This window comes from Dipodomys merriami, unplaced genomic scaffold, assembly GCF_024711535.1.
Source record: "Dipodomys merriami isolate MVZ:Mamm:240054 unplaced genomic scaffold, mDipMer1.0.p SCAF_25, whole genome shotgun sequence".
Taxonomy (NCBI): domain Eukaryota; kingdom Metazoa; phylum Chordata; class Mammalia; order Rodentia; family Heteromyidae; genus Dipodomys; species Dipodomys merriami.
In genome coordinates this window covers 7,726,109-7,744,849 of record NW_027203937.1, presented here as the reverse complement: position 1 = coordinate 7,744,849, position 18,741 = coordinate 7,726,109, and the positions used below count along the sequence as shown (strand labels likewise).

The 18,741-nt window shown below is 36.7% G+C and overlaps 1 protein-coding gene across 29 annotated transcripts in view; it reads right to left on the bottom strand.

Moving 5' to 3' along the window:
• The window catches only part of Dlg2 (discs large MAGUK scaffold protein 2), a 2,075,786-nt gene that overhangs the window by 761,207 nt on the left and 1,295,838 nt on the right, over nucleotides 1-18,741 (bottom strand). For 3 of the 29 annotated variants that reach the window (XM_070034882.1, XM_070034885.1, XM_070034888.1), the window contains exon 1: nucleotides 18,032-18,139. The exons of the other annotated variants lie outside the window; for them this stretch is intronic. In XM_070034882.1, the coding sequence (XP_069890983.1) occupies nucleotides 18,032-18,136 (105 nt within the window). In that variant the 5' untranslated portion in view covers nucleotides 18,137-18,139. Of the gene's footprint in view, nucleotides 1-18,031; nucleotides 18,140-18,741 lie in introns of those variants that run through there. 29 annotated transcript variants of the gene reach the window in all.

Sequence of the window (18,741 nt, the reverse complement as noted above, 5' to 3'; positions counted from 1 at the left end):
ATTATGGTCATTTGAAGCAAAATAGAAGCCATCAAGTTTTAAAATAAGTCTACTGTGTGTGTGTGAATGTGTATAATGAGAGTGTTTTTTAAAATTTTATTTTATTGTAAAGACGCTGTACAGAAGGGTTACAGTTATATGAGTAAGGTAATGAGAACATTTCTTTTTTTAATCATTTTTTATTGTGAAAATACCATATAGAGGGGTTACAATTACATGAGCAAGGTAATGAGTACATTTCTTATCAAGCATTGTTGCCTCCTCTTTGTTTTTCCCCTATCATCATGAAAGAGTTTTTATTGTGAATGATGAAGTTCCCAGAAGCTCAAAGTATATATTAGATGACTTAAACAAGCTACTACAAGATACCATGTTAATCATGTTAATAGACATGTAGCTTTAAAGTTCATACAAAGGGCAGCCATCAGGGTGAGCTCTAATTAGACCATATCCTAATGTCAATCAGGAAAGTAGAATGTTAGTGTTACATTTGTACTCTGTCTGATCTGACGTGAGATATGGCAAGGATTTAACTCAAAATTATTTTTTGTGTTAACTTTTCTTCTAATACTCCTTCATGCTGGCATTATTCTGGAAATAAAAATGCAGCACAGTTTGGTGTATTGCCAGCTACACATAATACAATGGACTTCTATCCAGAATATACAGAGAACTTAAGACACTAAACCCTCAAAGAATCAACAACCCAAGCAAATAAGCTAAATAAACACGAAGCCAGGTGCTGGTGGCTCATGCCTGTAATCCCAGCTACTCAAGAGGCTGAGATCTGAAGACTGCTGTTCAAAGCCAGCCCTGGCAGGAAAGTTCATGAGACTCTTATCTCCAATAAAACACCAGAAAACCAGAAGTGGTGACTCAAGTGGTAGAGTGCTTGTCTTGAGCTGAAGAGCTGAGGAACAGTGCCCAGGCCCAGAGTTCAAGCCCCATAACCAACAAAAGAAAAACATACACAGACACACACACACAAAACACTTCTCAGATGAAGAAGTCAAAATGGCCAATGGACATATGGAAAAATATTCAACATCTATGGGCATAAATGAAATGAAAATCAAAACAACACTGAGATTCCATATCACTCCAGTTAGAATAGCCAATATCAAGAATACAAACAATATTTTTAATCTACTTTGTTAAATAGCAACTCCTTTATGCAGAAACAATAGCAGGAAACAATAGCAGGAAAGAAAAAAATATATATGTGTCCCTATCTTGGGGTTCATTTCGCTTAACATCATCTTATATGGTCATATGGATATAGCTTTTGAGTTTTTCTACTTGTCCTACACAGGAACTAGTTATTGCAAATAAGGGAAACCATGGGACCTATGTTTCTTTGCCTGGATTATTTCACTTAATACAATTTTTTCCAAGTCTTTCCATTTCCTAACAAATGTGGTGATGTCTATAATGTACCATATGTTTTTTTGTTTCTTTGTATGTTCCTCCCCCACGGTATAACCCCTGTATTTGATGTTGATACCCTGCATCTTGTATATACACTTCTCTAATTCGGGGAGGGGAAGGGAAAAAAAACAAAATGTTAAATAGAGATACAGGTTGACTCATGGTAACAATGAGATGTACAAGCAACTATGTTGAAAATGAACTTTACAACATTGGTGGGAGGTGGGGGTTAGGAGGTGTAGTTGTGGAGGTGGGAGGGAAGGGATGGTAGGGGAAAAACAAAGGAGGAGGCAACAATGCTGGATAGGAAATGTACTCATCTTTCTCATATAACTGTAACCCCTCTGTACAGTATTTTTACACTAAAAAATGTAAAAAATAATATATTTAAAAAATTAAGTAAAAATGCAACATGGTTGGAAGGAAAGACTTTCTCCATTTCCTGAAGTGTACTCTTTTGTTATTTCTCTTGGAACTAAAATTCTCTATTCATTCTCCTTCCCAATATGTTGGGATGAGGCCCAGCATCCTTAAGGATAATCAGAATCTTATTCCTATTGAATTTACCAGGTACCTACAACTATCAGTAAGTTAAAGCTTTATGTACCAGAGCTGGGTTATGGTACCTAAATGAGACATTAATTTAGTGATGGTGCTGGTATCAAATTGCTCATGCCTATAGTCCTAGCTACTCAGGAGGCCAAGATATAACGATTGTGGTTGAATATTAGCTTGAGTGGGAAAGACCATGAGACTCTTACCTCCAATTAATCAACCAAAAAGCCAGATTTTGAGCTGTGGCTCAAGCAGAGGATTGACCTCAAGCAAAAAAGCTCAGGGATTGTATCCAGGTTCTGAGTTTAAGCCACAGGACCAGCATACACAGGCAAACAGAAATGGATAAATAACAATAAGAATATGCACTTAAATAGCACTTTGTTTATATAAATTAACTTAATTCATCCTCACACAGCTGTATGAAAGAACTATCATTCTCAATTAATAGGTGAGGAAATGGAGCTTAAATAACTTATTTGAAGTCATGCAGCTGAAAAATAGATCTTTGAACCCAAGAAGGGACCTAATTTCATTATATACTGATGCTTGTGGTGAAATCAAACTTTACTAGATCTCCTTGCATCTTATTTTTTTCTATTGATCATCAACTTACAGAGTCAACGTAAACCAAATTTGTCCTATGTAGCATTGATCCTAAGAGTCTAAGCACCCTCCACTCCTCACTGGGCCTGATTCTTGAGACCCAGTACACACTGTGAGCTGGCCTGCAGGAGGCATTTCTCAAGAAAAGGCCACTTTCCCAGGCACATAAAAGCTCACTCCGTCCTTTAAAAATTCCCCAAAGAGAGATATACAAAGCAACAACAAATATCACATGGTACCTTATAAATATGTTAGAAACAATAGCAAGAAAGAAAAAAAACCACTTGCATCCCTATATTGGGGTTCATTTCACTTAACTTCATCCTATTTTTTCATATAAATAGCTTTTGACCTTTTCTGTTTGTCCCAGACATATACTAGTTATTGCAAATAAGGGAAATCATGAGACCCTATGTTTCTTTGGGCCTTGCTTACTTCTCTTAATATAACGTTTTCTAAGTCTTTCCATTTCCTAACAAATGGGGCAATGTTATTCTTTCTGATGGAGGCATAGAATTCCATTAGATAGATAGATAGATAGATAGATAGATAGATAGATAGATAGATAGATAGATAGATAGATATAGATATTTTATATCTATAGATATAAAATATCTATATCTATCTATCTATATATATATTTTATATCTATAGATATAAAATATCTATAGATATAAAATATCTATAGATATAAAATATCTATCTATATCTATCTATATATATCACATGTTCTTGATCCATTCATCTACTGAGGGGCATCTGGGTTGGTTCCATATCTTAGCTATGGTAAATAATGCTTCAATAAACATAGTTGTGCTGGTAGCTTTAGTATGGTCTTGTTTGTGATCATTTGGGTAAATGCCCAAAAGTGGGATTGCTGGGTCATAGGGAAACTTATAACTCCTATTTTCACTATATTTGATGTTGGTATAATTTGGAGAGGGGAAGGGAAAAAACAAAATGTTAAAATAGGGATACAAGTTGACCCATTTTAACAATGAGATGTATAAGACACTGTTGAACAACTAACTTTACAATTTAGACTGGGGAGAGAGGGGGAGTATAATTGTGGAGGTGGGAGGGCAGGGATGGTAGGGGAAAAACAAAGGAGAAGGCAACAATGCTTGATAAGAAATGTACTTATTACCTTGCTCATGTAACTGTAACCCCTCTGCACAGTATTCTCACAATAAAAAACTTATTAAAATTGCACAAAGAAACTATTTGGTATATGACTAATTAAAGACAGAAAGATTATTGTATGAAAGAGGAGAACAGAACACACAGACTCTAGAGTCAAGGAAAATTTAAAGCTGAAATCTGAAGGAACACCGAATTCCACTCTTTCACTTTATAAATAAGAAAATGAAGATGGAGAAAGGAAGTGGCATGGCCTAATTGTTAAACCTGAGGTGGGAATAACAATGAAAACAAAAATAAGGGAGTTCTAAGCCTTACAGAAGTTTTATTATGTTCCAGGAATATTGAAACTTTAAGATATATCATTGTAAAGATTTAATTTTTACAATGTTCTCCAGAAAATCTCCATGGCTAACTCTAAAATAAAGTCAAAGGGCTGAGTGTTAGTGGCTCACGCCTGTAATCCTTGCTATTCAGGAGGCTGAGTTCTGTGGATCATGGTTCAAAGCCAACCCCAACAGCAAAGTCCATGAGACTCTTATGTCCAATTAACCCACAAACAAGCTGGAAGTAGAACTGCAGCACAAGTAACAAAGCACTCCCTTGAGCAAAAAAGCTAAGGCACTGTGTTCATATCCTGAGTTCAAACCCTAGTACCAGCACCAGAAAATAAATAAAAAGGAAAGGGAAAGAAGAAAAAGAGGGAGAGAATAATGGAGGGAAGGGGGTCCAAAATGACTGAAATAACTTATCTAAGGTGATAAACCTAAAGTGCTTCAACTAGTTTCTAGTTCCAGAACACATGATAGTAACACCCAACATCTCCTGATTACTTTGAGGTTTTTACTTTTCTTTTTTTCCCAGGCAACCAGCACTAAAATGCGTTTTTAATTTTGGCCTGAAAACCTAGAGTTTCTCTTCTACAGTCTGAACTTTCTCCTTTTACTGACTCAGATTCAATTTCCCAATTCTCACAGGGTTTCTAGGTCCCTTAATATCTTGCAAACCCCTACTTTAAAAAATGGGACAATGCTATTTTTCCAGTTAACCTATTTCTCAATAAGTTTGGTGGAAACATAATGCATGTGAAGCAAAAGAAAGGTCTATAAATGTAAAGTAGTTTATTTATTACTGTGTTGATTTCGTTTCTGTTTTTTTTAAAAACATTTTCTTGTGTTCCCTCTCCACACGACCATATAGATGGGTGGGATTTGATCCATCCCAGCTGCAGGCCCATCATTGCTGATCTCATCGGTTAGCTCTGGCTTGTCACCTGAACCTTCAGTAAGGGAAGCTCCACCTTCACAGGAAGGGGAATCCAGGTAGGACAGAATGATGGGTGAGAATACTGCATGAATGCTTGAGGGTTTAGGGAGCCAGGCTTCACTTCAAGTAAGTGGCTATGGCCAAGAGAGCCACTTTGAAGGAAGCTAAGATCTGGGTTGTTTTCCCTAACAGGAATAAATGTGTGGATGATTAACTAACTTAGCTTACCACCGGCCTCCCTCAGAAAAAAGGAAGAATGAATAGCGTATTCTGGTTTTGACTGGAACTCCATAAAACTCTGCTTACTGGAATTCTCTTAATGATGAAGCTAGTATTATAGTTAGTTATTTTATAATTAAGGAAATTGATGTTCAGTAGGTTGCCTTAGCTTTAGATGTAGCAGGACCAAGATGACAAGCTTCTGTTTTGTAACAAGCTTCATAACCATAACTCATATCCATAACTCAGAACAGCATAGTATTTGGTTCTGTACTATATTAACAATTATTTGATAGCTAAGAAGTCTGTTCTACCCAAAAAATGATTTATTGATACCTGAAAAATTACCCTTAGTATTGTATCCCTTTGGGAAAAGTGTTTCTATCCCTCTTTAGTCCTTTAAAACATAATGTAAGTGGTCTTGGATTAAAGTGCAGAGATGAAGCATTTATCTGTGAGGCTCTAGGTTATACCATCAGCACTACAAACAAAACAAAATAAGAAAAAAAACACAAGTTAGTGTATTTTTTTCCAGAAAATGGCTGGTATTGTGAAGACCTTAGGGCAAGTTGGTCATCAGTTCTTCAGCACAGAAAAGATAGGTGTCTTAGAGAAAGAGGAAACCATGGAATCAAAATGAGTTTCCTATATCTATGTATTTTCCCTAGAATCAGTCTTACTGATATAGAAATAGAAATTATTTGAATGATGAGTTATAAAGACTTCATCTTGTACCTTTATTATATTAATATTTTAACCAAAAGTCTGAAGATAATTAATAATTACATTATATCCAACACCAATGGCATTTTTTTGGGTGCAGGTTGTGGGGCTTGAACTCAGGATCTGAGGGCTATCCTTGAGCTTTTATGTTCAAGTCCAGCACTCTACCACTTGAGCCACAACTCCACTTCTGCCTTTTCTTGTGCTTAACAGGAGATAAGAGTCTCATGGGCTTCTTTGCCCAGGCTGGCTTTGAACCATGTTCCTCAGGTCTTACCCTGAATAGTTGTATTACACGCATGCACTTCAAGTGCTCAGCTTACCAATAACATTTTTTAAACTGCAGCTTTTTGTCTTTTCTTTTTTGTCTTTTCTTTATTAGGGATTGAACCCAGGATATTGCATTTGTTAGGCAAGTGTTTTGCCACTGTACTACATCCAAAGTCGCACTTTTATACCTTGTAAAATGTATTCATTTAATTCCCACAGGAAGTGGGAACTGAATTAATACTGCTTAACCAAGTACCCACTGTGTGTCTGGGAAAAAAATGGTAAGCTCTTAACAATAGCCTTTTGGTATCTGTAGAATATAGTTGCAAGGACACTCCAACTGAGGAAAAACTGCGAATGCTCAGGATACTTAGAGTTCAGTAAGGTACTGAGGAGGCTTTATCCAGTTTTCCATTATGGAAAGGCTTTATGTCTTTCCATAACTCTGAAGTTTTCATTTTATCACTTCAGCTAAGTACATTAACTTTTACCTTGATCTTTGAAGTGAGTATTTTCTAAAAATTAAGGGCAGAGAAACACTCAGAAGACCATACAACAATTTAAGCACAGTTATAGTGTGAGACCGATAGGCTTTTCCACATTAGTGGAGCTGTGTAATGCACACATGAGTTTGTAACTATTTTGTTTTGGAAATTCTTTTTTATTTAAATCTCTTTTTTTTACTAAGCTTGGTAATAAATCAACAAATAAAGCTGGCTTACTGTACTTGTGTTTTATTGTTTATTCCTTACAAAATCCAAAAGGGACTGGTATGGTTTTCCCTTGTCTAAAGATAATCAAACAGAGGCCCACAGTGATTCACTGAACTTATAAAATTCAGACGTTTAGAACAAAGTTGGATTTCAAATCCAGGTTTTAAGCACTATGCTCTTTACCATGAAGCTGTGATACCTCAAATCCCATGAATTCACTGAGACCTTACAAATCTGTTTTATTTATTCAATTGTTCTCTAAAGATCCCCTGAAAATTGGAACCATTAGCTCTTTCAGATGTGGTTCAGACAGTGTGTCTCATGCCACAATAACCATACCTACTTAATTCACTGATTCACTCCACGTGGTGCTATTCCTGGAAGATCCATGTGGATACCATCTGCTTTTTGTCGCTAGGCTACCAAAGAGCTCTAATCTTGGCAATTGCATTGTCCAGATTTAGGTACCAGGATTCTCAGGAAGCTGTCAATAACATGGTTCTTCTGTTGAAAATTTATCAGGGCCTTGCACACAAATAATGAAGAAATGGTCACTGTTTAGTTGTCTTTCCTCTTTTCTTCCAATGGGTTAGCCAGTTTTCACTATTCCAAACACACACATGTTCAAACTGCCACCATTTATTTATTTCTTCCTTTTTCCACATTCTGAATCCTGCACAGCCCCACTCTTATCAACTAAACAGATTCTATCTCTCCTGCAAGATAAATCTAATGTCCAAGGTCATCTATGCAAGCTTCTAGTATCCAAAGTCAGTCTAGCACTTGATCTATCCATTCCCTCCCTCACATTTTAAATTACTTATTATAAACATTGAGGAAATTAAGTTCCATGAAAGCATATAGAATTGCTAAGAAACATTTCTTTCTGTTCTAGTAGATGTTGTTAGCTAATTGGTCATGTGTGGAATTCATACCTAGTTAATGAAACTGTAATCCATTGTTGAGGTTAGAACCCTTGTCTCTTACTTCAACAGCCACCCCAGCTGTATTTCTAACACTGCTTGGGAAATAATGTACAGATAACTTTTAGACCTATGGAGCTAGAATAAGAGCAATAAGAGATATAATTGATGAGTTAAGAGCTGACACAATAGATGAGTGAAATGTGTAGAAAGGGCAGTGACTTCCTTTTGGTTAAGTTTCCATTACACAGCCTTGTGTTGTCCATGAATGGGTATCTGGAACCCATCTTGACTTCAGATCTATAATCTTGCTTTATCACCACCCTGTGTATAACAAGGAAGGCAGTTGCAGGCAGCACTACCTGCTCTAAGTTACGACTCCCACAGTATATTTCAAAAGGAGTTGGGTAGATGTCAGGAAGCATGGAGTTTGGGGAAAGGTTAAACATTCAAAGATTATGAATAAAGCAAAATGGCATGTACAGAATACAGTACCTGTTGTAGATGAATGAGATAGATGTGCCTCCAAAAGCCTACCCCAAACTAGAAAGTTCTTTGAAATAACATGAATTTAATTTTTGTATTTTAATCATACAACGATCTAGTTCTCATATAAAATAATGTTTTACATTATTTATACTCTCTTTAACAGATTATGAATAGATCCTAGGTAACTTTTGCCTGGGTATCAAACGTCTGGCTCACTATCTTCCTGGAAGTAGTTACAACACAGTTAAGGAACAGTGTCCCTAGCATAAAGGTGGCTGCTTGAAATCCAAGAGATCTCAGTTTTGAACCCAATGGATTCAGAATTTCAGAATTCTCTGGAGCCTTTCCATTTACTTCAGTATCTAGGAAGAAGCAGTGAAATGGATGACCTCAAGAATCCATGGTTCCTCAAGGATCTGATTTCACTCATTAGGCATTGAACATTGCTGGGAAATACTGGGGGTGGGGAGTCAGAAATGCAATAAATCCTTCCTTCAGGGAAATGACTCCCTCTGCTTTTACCAATGAGACTCATTCATATAAAGAAAGGCAAATTGAAATAAAGTCAGAAAACTTACATTAAATAAAGATCAATGATATAAAAAGGGTTTCTAATAAAGTAGCTCAAGGATAAATTCTGACATGCCTTACAGATGGCACCTTGAAAATCCACTTACGATCTCTTAGTCTGTTGTCTTAGGCTGTATAGTTATTCCTTGTTTATACAAGTTATTTCTGGCTTGAAGAAATAGAAGGGATGCGATGCAGATCAATGCAAGAGCACTTCAAAACCCTAGGTCTGGTCCTCAGTAACACACACGCGCGGGCACACACACACACACACACACACACACACACACACACACACACACACACAAGGAAAATAACAAACCAGAAGTTCATATAATCAACAACAAGAATCTATTAAATTTCTAAAAAGACTTGAAGTGAAGCAGGGAATATTCACCAAACTCTTGCTTCCATCCTTACTTTCCCTATGTTCAAAGCTTTAACTGTAGGGAAAAGAAATCCCCTTTCCTTTCCCACAACTCATAATTTTGATAGAAAATCATACACTTATGTCTGAAATTTTTATGCGAAGACTTGTATTAAAATATTCTACATCTTAGAATATTTATTTTGTGTAAGAGCAGAAATTATGAGAACACGAGGAATTGCACATTCACTTACTGTATAATTACTATCAATCTATTATTTGTTCCTGTCTACGGTCTGTGAGATGTTCCAAGACTGGCCTCGGAAAGATGCCACAAGTTGCAAGAGGAACAAGATGGAGAATATTTTTGTTGTGTTTTCTTTATTTACAATCATGATAACATCTCAGAATCGAATGATCTTTCCCCTCAGTTTTCCTTGAGAATTAATGTCCATGTTGGAAAACAGGGGAAAAAAGAGATATGAAGGGAACTGAATGCACTAGAAAAACAGAAGTTTACTAAAATGGATGGCATTTCTGGTGTCAAAATATTCTGAGATGTGTTTATACATGTCATGAAATGGACTCTTTGTTCTACAAGCCAAGTGCCTACAAATCTGTGGGTCTGAAATGCCAACCAGTTCCTAGCCCCACAGCTGTCTTAGCTTCCCAGTGTGACAGTGAACACTTGGCTTCAGAGTTTTCCAGTGGCTTTCCCACTTCCCATTATTCCAAAAAGAGAGGGTCTTGTTGGGTTGATTTCCTATTAGCCCAAGCTAATGCTGTAGTGATATAACAATGTGTTTCAAGGTAAATATGAAAGATTATCTACTTTCTGCTGTTGTGAGCTGGAAGAGAAACAGAGAAACAGCAAGCGAAAGATTGAGAGGAAGAGAAAAAAGACAGAGGGAAATTGTTCTCTGGTGCATAGAGGCTCTGTCACAAGTTAGAGACGGGAGGTTTGAGGTTTACTTCTCTGAGGGATCAGACCACTTTGTCCGCTGGATTTTTCAACCTCAAAACACTAGAAGTTTCATTTTGTTTTCTAAGTATTTCTGTAACTAACTGGAAAGGAGGTAACTTCTAGATGTGTTTCACATTTGTGTACTTCTCGTCACTTCTCCTTGGTCCCCCAACTCAGCAGGGATTCTTGTACCTTGTGGTTTTATGTGATAGGATAAGCACCTCACAGCCTTGCACTTAGAGTAAGCAGAGAAAACTTTTAGGGCTGGTTATAGCCCTGTGCAATGAGCTTGGCCAGGTTATATAACTCTCTAAGTCTCTTATACCGTTATGCCCACTTTAAGTAATGATTGTACAATTGGTGGTTTCAATACTAAATTTTGAATACCACAAAATAGCAATAAAGGGACTCAGAATTTTAACTATCTGATTAAGAATGTTATCCTTTTATGATATTACTAGATTGTTCATATATAAATGGAATGAATTTTTTCAGCGAATCTCATATGTTTTGAGAAGAAAATATGTAAACACACTTTGCAAATTATAAAAGTATACATTTGGAGTCACATTCCTGTGGTTCATACCTATAAATCTCAGCTACTCAGGAGGCTGGGATTTTGAGTCCAAGCATAAAAGTTTATAAGATTCCATGTCCAATTAACTAGTAAAAAGCCAGACTAGAGCACGGCTCAAGTGGCAGATCCATGAACAAGCAATCAGAATAAGCATGTGACCCTGCAGCCTTAAAAATTACTGAGACTCTGAAACAAAAAATACACTATATTGGGATTCTAATACTGCGTTTATGTCTCAGTGAGGAGGAACTTTCATTCTGCCTATGGCTTTGTGGATATTTATAAACATCTTTTGATGGTTATACAAAATAATCATAAAAAACAGAAGGCCAGGTAGCATATGAGAAGCATATGGGAGCATATGTGTTTCTCCTGTCATGTACCAAGTGCTTTTGCACGATTCATATGGCCTGTGGGCTAGACATTCTACACCCCCGATTCATTCTGGCATTTCAATTTTCTAACTTTAATTTTCACATAAATACTATAAGGATAATTCAAAATGGTCTTGCTACCTTGCAAAGTTATAATGGAAAATAGTCTTGTTTGTATCACTCTGAAAATTACAACAAGAAAATAAATAAATGAAGACAGGGATTGTGATAGTGGTAGTTTAGCAGCAGTAGCAATGACAGTGCAAGCATTGGTAGAGTGTGATTTTTAGTCTCTTTACAAGACAAAAATGAGAAATTTTATTGTTCTTAAACATTTTCTTACTAAGTTGAAAAAAAACTCAATGGAGCTGAAGAGCACAATATATATAGTATTAGCTCATTAAGGGTTTTAAAATTTGGATGTGTGTTACGGTTTATAATTTTGTTTTACTACATGGAAGAAGGCTGTTATTATCAACTCTGAACAAGTGGTTAAATTTTCTGTTTTGTAATAAATAATTTGGTGTCCTATTTTTGCAATTTCCAGAGTGGGTGAGGAAATTGGGAACGGCAAAGGCTGGATTTACTCTATGTAAATAGTACACAGCTTTGCCCATACATTTCTTGATGAGTCCACACAAAACATCATACAACGAGCAATATTGAAACACAGGGGACATATCCTATACTTGGTGTTATCTTTTCTGTGAACTCCAACTGTGTATGCAACCAACAGTAAACACAATGCAGTTTACATGCTGGAAGAAGATCATGTGGCAGGCTCTTGTTTTTTGGCAGTGGGAGGGAAGGTAAACACTAAAGAGTCATTTCCATTGCATTGTAACAGTGATCTCCAAAAGTTTCAACATTGTCAAGTGGTTGTACTTACCCAAGATACTTTTAGTATTCCCTTAATTTTGTGTCCCCACAGATTGTCATATTTATTTTTTTAACTAATAGGAATTCTATTAATAGCCTTGTTCAGATTCTTCTGCTAGATAAGATTAGGGTACTACTGGCAGGATATGAAGGAAAGGTTAGAGGAATAAAATAGAGAAACAAATCCAACATGATAGAAGATGAGACGTCAATTAATATTTAGACTCCAGGAAGGACAAAACACACTGGGAACACCATGAACGAGGACTGAAAGTCACCACTGCACAAATGCTATTTAGAGCTGACCTCAGCAGGCTCTGAAGCAGGAACCAGAGGCAGGAGATGCTGGAGCTGAGCAATCAGATTTTATGAATGTATTTGAGAAAAGAACAATATTTCCTCATTTACCCATTACACACTCATTGCTGTCTAAGTTCTTACTCCTTAAGTATTAATCAGCCCAACCAGGATAATTTAGCAAACATCCTATTTAAAGCACTGTAGTTAGCCCTATCGGAAACAGGAAGGAAAGATGCACATGGTCCACCCCACTGTTTACAATACAAAGCAGAAAAACTGCACAAGGAAGCAGAGGCAAAGTTCCATGGTGAATATGAAGGAGAAATGCAGAAGGATGCTCTTCTGGCCTTATTAGTTATTGGATTCTATAACCCAGCTACACCCTCTGATAATCATGAAGGGATTATTTTATATTGATCTGTGAAGGTTGAGACTAAGTGGAGTTCCTACTCATTTTTCATCAGTGGGTACTAAGCCAAGTTGAAGTAAGAAGGGGAAGGTATAACATATAGTTATTGGACATGAAGGAAGGTTTGTAGAGGTGGCTGTAAGTACAATCTTGAAGGACAAAACCTCACCCTGTACCTTCTACTGGAATCTGACAAGCTGACTTGCTTATCTGCCTCTGGTTTTGTTTTGCCCTCTCTTGAAGGGTTCTATGTTATTCCAGAGCCAATAGATACAAATTGGTTCCTATCTTGCTTAATGTTCCCTGGTTGCAAGAATAGAAAGCTAAGGCTGGGAAGGTGGCTCAGTGGTAGAGTGCTTGTTTTGCATGTATGAGGCCCTGGATTCAATTCCTCAGCACCACATAAGCAGAAAAAGCCAGAAATGGTGCTGTGGCTCAAGTGGTAGAGCACTAGCTTTGAGATGAAGAGCTGAGGGACAGTACCCAGGCCCTGAGTTCAGGCCCCACAACCAACAACAAAAGAAGGAGGGAGGGGAGGGGGAGGAGGGGGAGGGGGAGGAGGGGGAGGAGGAGGAGGAGGAGGAGGAGGAGGAGGAGGAGGAGGAGGAGGAGGAGGGAGGAGGAGGGAGGAGGAGGAGGAGAAGAAGGAGAAGAAAGAGAAGGAGAAGAAGGAGAAGGAGAAGAAGGAGGAGGAGGAGGAGGAGGAAGCCATTTGCTCTACCTTAGATACTACTGGAATTTAACAGGCAAAAAGGGCAGGAAGCAAAAAAAGGCAGGACACTTGAGGGGCTAAAACTAACAAATAGAAGTTTTCAAGGACACAGAAAATCACAGCTCATGATCTCTCCAGTTCCTTTCAGGATCTCTGTTTTGTGTCTTTCTCTGGGACCACAGGGTGTCCTATTTCCCTTCTACATTTGTTGCATTCTTAACTGTGTGTGAAATTATTTGGGAAAGAATGTTTTCTTTTATATGCAGTAACTTTGCGTAATATCTACTGTTGTTACAATATTTTGATAATAATTGTACCTGTATGCATATAAGCAAGGTTGAATTGCAATTGTGAGGAATACTATAATCACTGCTAATAGGCTAGCACTAAAGTGTACGATAGATATACATCTCATTATTTTAAATGTCTTTCTCTTTTACTGGAGTGTAAATGCTCCACAATTGGGCTTGTGTTTTCCTTTTTGTTGTTATATTTGAACTGTTATATGTCCAGGCACACTGAAGTTTCTGATTAAAGAGGGTATTTACTAACTAGTGGCTGAATAAAAGGAAAAATGGATTAGATTCACACAATGTCCAGGCATTAAAGAGAGTATTTACTGACTATGGGGTTCATTCACATAATTAGTGCTCTTTGTGTTCACTCCCCTTGGAGTGTCCTTTTTCTCCGTCAGTGCTGCAAGTCAAATTTTAACCTTCAGAACTCAGCTGAGAAACCCCTTTCTATAAAGCGTATCTCTACTCTGAACTCCTAGAGTAATTCTTAAGGACAAAAAAGTTTTTGTATCTGTCCTTAGGGTGATTTGTATGTTCATTTGGCAATTTATATAGGCAGAATTTCAAGCAGGGGTCCTTATGACTTATCATTTTTTTAAATTTTTTCCCAAGGTTTAGCAAACTTCATGAGAAACTCTAAAGTTTTTTTTTTTCTTTCTGAGCTGAATGACTACTATTGCCAATCATTCTTTGATTGACAGAATCTCATAGTCTATTACTAAGATGAATGATAGTGCAACATAAATGTAGTGAGGATACACTGAATCCCAATGTGACTATTTACCAAATGAAAATATGATAACTAGCAAAATCAGGGAAACTAACTTTGTACACTGCATGAAAGAAAGAGGGGTAGTATTTTGTCAAGGGAATGTGAAGTTTCTGACAAAGTATGGAACCACACAATATTTGTAGGTACCTTTTGGACCCTTATATTAGGTATAGAATAGTGGTGGGCAGAGAACACAAACTGTGAGCCAAATGAAATAATAAGTGAATAAGAACACCATCAGGTCTCTAATAATGTAAAGAACCACTAATATTAGACTATCTTTATAAGTTTATTTAATCACTTGAATAAAAAAGCAGTCTTTGCCGGGCGCTGGTGGCTCACGCCTGTAATCCTAGCTACTCAGGAGGCTGAGATCTGAGGATCGCGGTTCAAAGCCAGCCCGGGCAAGAAAGACCGTGAGACTCCTATCTCCAATAAACCACCAGAAAACCGGAAGTGGCGCTGTAGCTCAAGTGGTAGAGCGCTCGCCTTGAGCTGAAGAGCTGAGGGACAACGCCCAGGCCCAGAGTTCAAGCCCCACGACCGACAAAAAAAAAAAAAAAAAAAAAAAAAAAAGCAGTCTTTGATTTGTGTAATTTGGAAAGATGCTGACTATTTAGCAGGATGCCCTTATGGCTGTAATTATAGAGCCAATTTATAGGGATTCATGAGAGATATCTTTGTGTCTATATCTGAGGAATATGTAGGAGCTTAAATTGGCCATGGAAAATTCCATGTTGTTATTTTGTACCAAGGGCTCATGGGTTCAGCTGTTGTCCTGGATTGAGACTTTGGATAATATGATTTGTGAAATAAAATTTTGAAACCTTGAAGGATTTTATGGGAAGTTTTCTGGGAGAAGACTACATCACGACTTTACATTTGTTGGTCCACAGAACTACACTGGCTGGAAATCCACATGATCTATAGCTTTCTGGATGTCTGAGTTGATCCTGACCATGTACTGACTCATTCTAATGGCAAGGTATGAATTCATACTCAGAATATACACAGAACATTTACCTGCTTGGAAACTTTACAGACCAACATCAATATGTGCCTCTACTTCTCCATTTACACAAGATTATGGAGCCATAGAGACTGTCATTTTTTAATAGAGTCAAGATAGCCTAGGCCAGGCACTGAATGCTCACACCGGTAAGCTTAGCTACTCAGAAGGCTGAGATCTGAGGATTGCAGTTTGAAGAAAACTCCATGAGACTCTTATCTTCAATTAACCACCCAAATACCAGAAGTGGAGCTGTGGCTCAAGTGGTAGAACACTACCCTTGAGCACAGAAGCTCAGGGATAGTGCCAGGCCCTAAGTTCAAGCCCAAGTTCCCCTACACCAGGGGGAAAAAAAAGTGAATGGTTTCATTGAGCAAAAATGTCACATATAGCTATATGTATATGTTATGTATAAATGCATATGTATTTGAAATATATATTTCATTGGACTACAAAGTACAGAAAGTAGGGAATAAAGTGGGAATTTTAAATGAGATCTAAATTATATATGCTGACAAAATAAATTGAGGTTCTATTTAAATAGCATTATTTTTATAACATTTAAATAGTGGCTATATTTTCCTTTGAAAGTCTTCATAAAATTATATAAAATTAATAAAGATTGTGAAGATATTGGAGATTTTAAAAATTAGAAAATTTCCAGTATCTTTGGTAAAAGTTTTAAGGTAGTCAAACGAGCGATAACTTGGTACCTCCAAGCCAGGAGAACTGATCAGAAGGCTCTTTTTCTGAAATATTTTTCTACTGTACCAAATATCTCTGCCTATCCTCTTCCCCCATGTACACACAACATACAATTCCCTAGTAAAGGTTTGTTGCTCCTTCTATACAGAATTGAATAGAAATTATTTCATGAGGGCATTATTAACCACAGTGAGGGATGAAAAGTGTCATCCATTAACTGGAAAACCTGGCACTGAAGACTTCTTTTAGCTGATTTATGTGCTCCCTATATGTCCCTCAAACAATCTTTCTGTGCCAGACTTCAGGAGAAAATACACCTCTATTATCAATGAGTTTAAGCCAGGGAAATAAGAAAACAAATAAATATAGATTCATTTCTTCAGCTTTCTTTTTCAGCTCTTTCGAAAAAAAAAGTTATAGGATAAACAGAAAGAGAGAGAAGAACACATGTAACAATAATATGCGAGATGACAAATTAAGAGGAGCATATAAGGAACAAGAAAGGAGGAAGTAATTACTCCTAGCCAAAGAAGGAAAGAAGCTTCATTAGGACTACTTTACTTTCCTTGAGAAAATGAAGGAAGAAAAGAAAGACAGAGAGAGGAGAAGTGAACTATGCTCACCAGATTCCAGTTCCAAACAGAATATAACTCAAAATGATTTAGAGAGCCTCCCATCACACCATCAGTTTAAAAGACTCTTACAAAAATTATGTTATACATTTTTAACAACTGATATCACCTTATAGAGACCCAATTAGAATATAGTGATTTAATGAAAAGAACTTCAAATATAAGTAGTTTTTGAAACATTTATGGGATTCTCAATTTGTTGTGAAAAGCCCCAAAAAATCTAATTTCGGGGGGCACTTAAGATAACTTGAACTTCAAGAAATATTAATTCATTTCAATTGTTCACAGAAGCATTGATCTTTAGTTTTGATGTCAGAAATAATGTTTCTTTTGAGAAGGCTCAAAATAATTTTCTCAAGGCTTACTTTTTACAAATACTCTTTTATTCCTAATTGGATATCTCATTGCTTCAAAATAGGTGTAATTAAAGGTATTAGACAATTTAATATTATTTTTCCAAGTCTAATTCACCTCACCTCACCTTATCAAATGAGGTCCCTCTAGTTAGATAAATTATAAGCACAAACAAGACTTTATAATACAAAATATCAATTCACTTATTCATTCATTTTATAATTTTATAAGTTTTATCCAGATTCTTTACAAATCTCTATGTACTGCATCACTACTTTACTAAAGAAACCATTATTGTAAAGAGCAGTGTTATGGGGGATTTTACTTAAATTAGCATAGCACAGTAATTTTCAAAGTTTTAACCTCTTGGTCTCTCTGTCAAAACCAACTGTAAAAGATATCTAAGCAAGTTAAGTCATGTTAGGAACCCCCATCAGGAAATAGATATTCAAGTTATTTCAAATGATAATATGAAGAATATCAATATTGTCTACTTTCTTTAGTTTACGTTAGTATTAGGAACATTATCATTAGAAGGATGAGTTCATTTGGGTCACTATTTACTCTTTCCCTCTCTTCAATATTCAGCCACACTAAGAATTCATATTTCACACAGAGCAAATAAGAGCAGACATACATTTATCCCAAACAAGAACTGTAGCAACTATACTGTATCTTTAATTCATAAAACAAATTTGTTATATATTTCTCTATAGATATGAAAGGTACAAATGATAAAAATAAGAGCACCTGTAGGATAATAGAAAAGTTTTCCTTACCGGAATAAATGCATTTTGCATAGCTTGTTCACATTGTTTTAAGGAAGCAATAGTATCCCATAAGAGCTGATAATTCTCAGCCCGGGAAGCATTTGGCCGTTGCATAGTGAAAGCTGGTAACACTCAAACTGAGCTCAAAGAACCCAGTTGAAGAAGGAGGAAAAAAAAAAACCCTGCAGATCTGTTACATAAACTTCTTAATTAGATCTGCTACACAAACTGCTATCTTAAGACTTTAAAAAAAGTTAATCAGAACATTTCTTTTGGGGGATAACTGGGCATGACTTGAACAGAGACAGATGTTTTCATTGGGAAGGATTTTCATTCCCGTTGTGAGAAGCAATCCCATCCATCTTTATACTGGTTTGTAAAACTGCACATACCATAAGTGTGTGTGTGGTGAGGGGTGGGGGGGGGAGAAGTAGGAGGGAGATAGATATGAAAAACTATTTTTACCATAAGTTCTGGATGGCCAACCACAAAGGTAGAATTTGAGTAGCTTTCAAATGTAGTAAATGTGTTACAAAACCACATCTATGTACAGAGGCAGGTGTCTGCACTGTCTGCCATGTGCAAAACACACACACACACACACACACATACACACACACACACACACACACACACACACCATGTATGCTCACAGTATTGTCTCCAATTCCCTTCATCAGTTTAGTTCAGACATATAGTCCTTATTTATAGTGTATTTC